This window comes from Sebastes fasciatus, chromosome 4 (genome assembly GCF_043250625.1).
Source record: "Sebastes fasciatus isolate fSebFas1 chromosome 4, fSebFas1.pri, whole genome shotgun sequence".
Taxonomy (NCBI): domain Eukaryota; kingdom Metazoa; phylum Chordata; class Actinopteri; order Perciformes; family Sebastidae; genus Sebastes; species Sebastes fasciatus.
This window is the reverse complement of record NC_133798.1, coordinates 39,307,260-39,313,259: the sequence shown is the minus strand read 5'-3', so window position 1 is coordinate 39,313,259 and position 6,000 is coordinate 39,307,260. Positions and strand designations below refer to the sequence as shown.

Here is a 6,000-nt window from a genome sequence, read left to right as displayed (position 1 = left end):
TTTACATGCATGATCCATCCCTGGCAGTCTTTTGCAGAGACGTCCAGACGTCCAGCATTCATTGTGCCAAAGAGAGACACCTGATCATGTGGCTGCCAGCTGCTGGCTGGTGGTCAGAAACTTTCCACTTTCATTCAGGAACAGAATTCCCCTGTTGGGGGGGCTGAGGGACGGAGAGCAAGGTGGAAGGAAAAGTGGCACATCTTGAGATTCTGCTGCTCTTGTCTTCTTTCCTCCTCTTATAGAGGTCATCAAGGAATGTAAACAGGTGCTCAGTCTTGTACGTCCCCGTTAGCAATTTATGCAATTTTAATATTTATTAATTTAGAAAATTTGCAGTCCAATTTACAGTCATGTGTTATGTATATTTAAAGCGATAAACTACAGCAAAAACATAGTTTTTCATGCACTGGTCAATTTTGCTGATATGTATTTCATCTTATCTCATTTAGCCTACTGTAGCCTATTGTTTCATCTTTTTTAATATTATAATACAATTATTATTTAAATAATTTGTTTGCAACGATTTGTTCTTCTTTCATTTTTTTTTTAATAATATTTTTATTTACGAAAAAGAGCATTATTCACAAATATTTTACATAGAACATTTACATTACATCTTGCAAATATTAGCAGAAAAATATGCTTAAAGTGACAAAATAATAATAATAATAATAATAATAATAATAATAATAATAATAATAATAATAATAAACTTTATTTGTATAGCACTTTTCTTAACAACGTTACAAACTGCTTCATCAAGGAATGAAAACAGGTGCTCAGTCTTGTACGTCCCTGTTAGTGATTCATGCAATTTTATTTCTATTAATTTTAGATGAATGTAGCAATGTGCAGTCATGTGTTATGAACATTTAAGGCAAAAACATAGTTTTTCATGCACTGGTAAATTTTTGCTTCCATAACACGTCTTCTTTCAGACTAGTAGAAAGAAAACATCCAAAATACACATTTAGCTGTTTATTTTACTACTTTGTCTATTTGCATCTGTAGATAATTCCTCATTTGCATATTTAAACATAACATTTCAGAAAACTTGTAATACAAAAAAAAAATTGTCTTAATGTCAGTATTCACCTGGGGAAGTGTCATGATGATATATATTAGTTAAAATGTTTTACTCTGTTTCGCTGTAGTGTCTTCAAAACTCAACACATAGCTGATCTTTAAAGGCCGTTTTCTAAAAAAAAATGCAATTCAATTTATTTTTTATTTTGCGTCAAATCATAACAGAAGTTATCTCAAGATGCTTTTTCATATAGAGCAGGTCTAGACCGTATACTCTATAATTTAGAGACCCAACAAGATCCCCCCCGATGACTCTGAGCCAGAAATCTCCACTTCATTAGCTCTTACATACTTTCCACTTTCATTCCTCCATATTCTCCTGAAGGTTTTTACAGACGGGTTTGTTCATAATTCAGAGCCTGATTTATAGAACATTATATTCCTAAAAGAATGGTGAAACTTGTTTTTCTTTTATGGCTGTTGACAGTGTTTTCTGAGTGACCTTTGACTCTTCTGATGCTTCATCCGACGTTCAGATTTCTGTTCTGGAAATGTTTTCAAATTAGCGCATATTTGATGATAAGACAACGCCTCATTTGCATATTTAAATATACATTTTCTGAAAACTTATAATACACAAAAAACAATTGTCTTAATGTAAGTAATCAACTGGGGAAGTTTCATGGTGATATCTATTAATGTTTTACCCTATTCACCTGGACCAGGGGTCAGCAACCTTTACTATCAAAAGAGACATTTTAGGCAAAAAAAATAAAAATATAAATCTGGAGTTGCAAAACATTTGATCATTGTGATGAAGGTAACACAGTTTATAGTCTAAGTTTAAAGTATATAAGTCTAATGCATTGAGGGCCAAAGAGACAATGTACTACGGAGTATTAGGGCCACATTGAGAGAAAAATAATTGGAGGTTTCCAGAATAAAGTCATAACTTAACGAGAAAAAAAGTTGTAATATTATGAAAATAAAGTCATAACTTAACGAGAAAGAAAGAAAATAACACGTAATATTCTGACTTTATTCTCTAAATCTCAGATGTATTTTTTTTACCTCAATGTGGCCCTAATACTCCGTCGTACCGTCGTACCATAGACCTACAACAATGATAAATAAAAATTAAAACAAAGAACAGTTATTCATTTCCATTTTTATAAATCCACAGGGAGCCACTTTGAGTTCAGGCTGGTGCACGTCAAGGGTGGAGTATGAGCAGGGAGGCTGGGAGGCATCTGATTGGTTCTTTCCAAGCGGACCGCGAGACATTGATTGGTAGACGTTCTTACAGGATTACAGCAGCTACAGATGACGGCTCTTTTCAGCTCCTTTTTCAGAGCTCATCAGTAACGGATCGCTGTCGGGGGGGAAAGAACATTTCAACCAATATAACAGATAGTGTAGACTGGAGAACATCGACTAACCCTAACCCTAACCTGGAATTGCGTTGCCAGGCAACAGTTTGGGTCCATGTTTACTTCCTGTCAGCTGATATCATTCACATCCACTGCAACAGGAAATAAACTGGGACACATTTAGAGTGTTTGTTCAAAACCGTGTGATGATCTATATATATGTTGTATATTTGTGACATCACAAATGGACAGAAATCCTGACGGCTTGTTTCAAACGCACATTCCTGTGTGTATTTCTCCGTATATTGAGCGTTTTGATAGTTTAACAGTATTTATAAAGCACTTAAACCTGCTTTATAATATAAAAGATATTTATTTAGGTACTTTTTACAATATGGGACCTTTAAGGAAATACCAAGCACCGCCCACCAGCCGGAGCACAGCCAATAGGAACGCTCTCTCTCTCTGAAATGACCTGTGATTGGTCAAAGTCTCCCGTCACGGGCTAGATGTTCTAAAGCCTGAAAACAGAGCCATGAGGAGCAGGAGTCTAGTTTACTCTCAGAGCACTTGAATTACAATATGATGAAAGGATATTATGCAATCTTTTGCCCAATGATGCAAAAAACATTCTGACTACTGCAGCTTTAATCTGACTTTATGATACATGTTGATCCTCCAGAACAACACCAGTGCAGCTGCAGGTTTTATTTTCCTCTAAAAGTACCTCTTTAATCTGCTGTGAATAAAAACACCGAGCCTGTCAGTGAACGGAACTGAGTCAGAGTCTGACAGCAGCAGTCTCCTCCCACTGAGCCTGATGAGAAGACGAGCAGCTCCAGTCTGTCTGACATACAGGAAGAAGTTGAACAAGTCTCACAACCAAACACTGAACGCTGGAAACCTTCACAAAGAAACAAATCAACATCAGTTTTTAGTGTTTTTGCGCTTTCACTTGATTTCCTGAGTGGACTTTGTGACTTTGTGTCTTTGTGCCATGCGGAGCTGGAAGAATGGAGGTGAATGTGAGGACTGCTGCTGATCTGGAGGAGCTGCTGTAACGTGAGGATTATTACTTCACCCGAAGAGAAGAAGAAAGTCTGTCGCTTTCTAAATGGAGAACATCTGAAAGGAAACGCACATTGAGTAATAATGTCCGACAGGTCCAGTTTCCTCCACAACGGAGACATTGTGTCTCTTTACGCAGAAGGCTCAGTGAATGGCTTCATCAGCACTCTGGGGTAATGTTGCTCTCAACTTTCTACTCACTACAGCAGAGAGAACACACATGGATTAACACTCACATACTTTCACTTTACATCCTCTGCTTCTCTTTCTATCTTCATGCGTAAAGTGAGAAAGTTAAAGTGCGACTTGTGGCCAAGAAGGAGAAGAAGAAGGCCTCCTCTCTGCTGCTGCTGCTGCTGCTGCTCAGTCTGCTCTCAGGAAACTCTTCACGTTCATGCAAATGTAACAGGAATGCAAAGCAGCAGCAGAGTGTGAAGTTAACCCAGGTAGACAAGTGCTAGAATGGTTACTGTTTGCTGGGGTTCCCCAAAGTAGGGCCCGGGGACCCAGAGGGGGACGTGAGGAGGTGTGAGGGGGGTCCCCAGCAAAATATGGTAAAATTATGGTTCCTTTTTAAGGGACTGTTTGTAACTTTTTAAGCGTATAAATCTACCGGGTCGGTTTCCCATGCGCTCTCGCCTGTGTCTACGCTGTTCAGACTCAGACTCCAACATAAACTACAGTGAAGCACCAAAACCTCTTGGTTGTATGTAGTGAAGCCCGTCTGTTACACAGTGTTGGCCGCGGTCGGAGGACGCGGGGGAGACCGTAGCTTTGGTCTCCAGGACCGGAGTCTCTGCTCCTCTGCTCCTCTGCCTGCCTTCACTCACACACCACGCTCCTTCTCTCTCTCTCTCTCTCTCCACCTCTCACGTGCATGCTGCTCACTCCACACTGCAGAAGAGTTAGTTTAGCTCTGAGAATATCTAGTGAATGTTCAGTGGACGTTTGTGCAGAAATAACTGCTGCAGCTCCTCCAGACCAACAGAGGTTTCCCGTGTCTTGTGAAGTGACGGGGCTCCGCAGAGAGAAACGTTATCGTCTCCCACCAAAACTCCGGCGTCTCCCCCGTTCCCTCAGGCCGCGGTCGGGAGGCCGAGGCGGGAAAAGCCAACACTAGGATCAGCATTGATTCATGGAGAGACCTTGGTCTGGTCAGCTAACATTACTGCCAAGCAGCTGAAATATAGAGTGATATTGTGCTTTTAGCTGACGTGTGTCTCCTCACTGTGTTGAGCGATGCTCCTTCATGTCTATGTAGAGCGAGCACAAGCGCCAGCAACAGGACGCTGACTTTAGTTGACTTAACGGCCACAGGTGAAGCTGTTAACAAGACATTTCTGAAAGTTACAAACAGTCCCTTTAAATGCTGCTTATTCCTCCTCACCTTCACCCCAGACGTATTTACAGATAGTTTGTCTGTATGTGTCCCTAAAGATCCTCTAATACTATATATTAATATCTAATATTATTTATATTATATTTCTATGTTGAGAGTACGCTTTGAGGTGTCCTTGTGATCTTCCACATTGTGTAATATAGAATAGAAGCCAAGTTTAGAAGAGATTTGACTCACATTTTGATCATGTGGGAGAGAGTGATTTGACATTTCCTGCCAGATTCAGTCATCATTTAAAGTAGGGATGTCCATAATTAACCGTTTAACTGACATTAAGCATTGTCGGTCTCTCCAGCTAGCTTGAGCGGAGGAGTTGTAGTTTTGTAGCATTTATTCACCGACAAATAAACTGTCCACACACTGCTTCACCTACGATCACAGCTAGAACGCCACCAACAACCTCACACTCACCACCAACACACACACACAGTCTGTTGGCCACTCGCTAAAGTTCCGCCGGGCAGACGGCTGACAACCTGCTAAACTAAACTAAATGTGCGGTGGAGACTTTCACTGGGAAAGTGGCTGCATGTCCGCGACACTACACGCAGCATCGTAGCTGCTAAGTTAACGCTCCCGGACGCTGAACTGGAGACTCCCGTCAACCAATATCTGGTGTGCTCCTGCAGCTGGCGCGAGGCACAAATCTTGTCGATTAACGGTTAATAATCGGTTAATGAGGGTCGGTTATCGGTTAAGACAATTTTTCAAAATTAGCATCCCTAATTTAAAGCATTGGTGACCAACCTGCGGGTCGGGACCATGGATGTATAAAGAGAACTGGATCCAGCGTTGGAGGCGGGGCTCCGTTCCTTCCTGTGAAAGCTGCTCAGTGGAGCATGAAGCCTAAATGGCTCCACTTCCGTCTGGGAAAAGTAGCCGGATCTCCGGCACGTGAAACATGCGCAGTAAGCATCCGCTCGGTCACATGACTCGGTTCACGGGGTCCTAACGTCACGCCGTCGTCACGGTTTGGCGCTCCAGCCTCGGTCTGGGTCTCACTCACATGAACGGAGGAAGGGAAATAACTCTGGGATCAGCTGTTAGTGAGTTTTACAACTTTAAAAACGTAATGATTTAAATAAGGACTATTAGAGTGTTCCTATTGGGGAGTTGATTCACCTAAAGAAAATG

General features: G+C 41.1%; 1 protein-coding gene across 2 annotated transcripts in view; it reads left to right on the top strand.

Moving 5' to 3' along the window:
- The first annotated feature begins 3,100 nt into the window (after nucleotides 1-3,100).
- The window catches only part of itpr2 (inositol 1,4,5-trisphosphate receptor, type 2), a 76,399-nt gene continuing 73,499 nt past the window's right edge, over nucleotides 3,101-6,000 (top strand). Inside the window, exon 1 of one of the 2 annotated variants that reach the window (XM_074634152.1) lies at nucleotides 3,101-3,640. In XM_074634152.1, the coding sequence (XP_074490253.1) occupies nucleotides 3,552-3,640 (89 nt within the window). In that variant the 5' untranslated portion in view covers nucleotides 3,101-3,551. The remainder of the gene's footprint in view (nucleotides 3,641-6,000) is intronic. The other variant, XM_074634153.1, reaches the window with a different exon arrangement.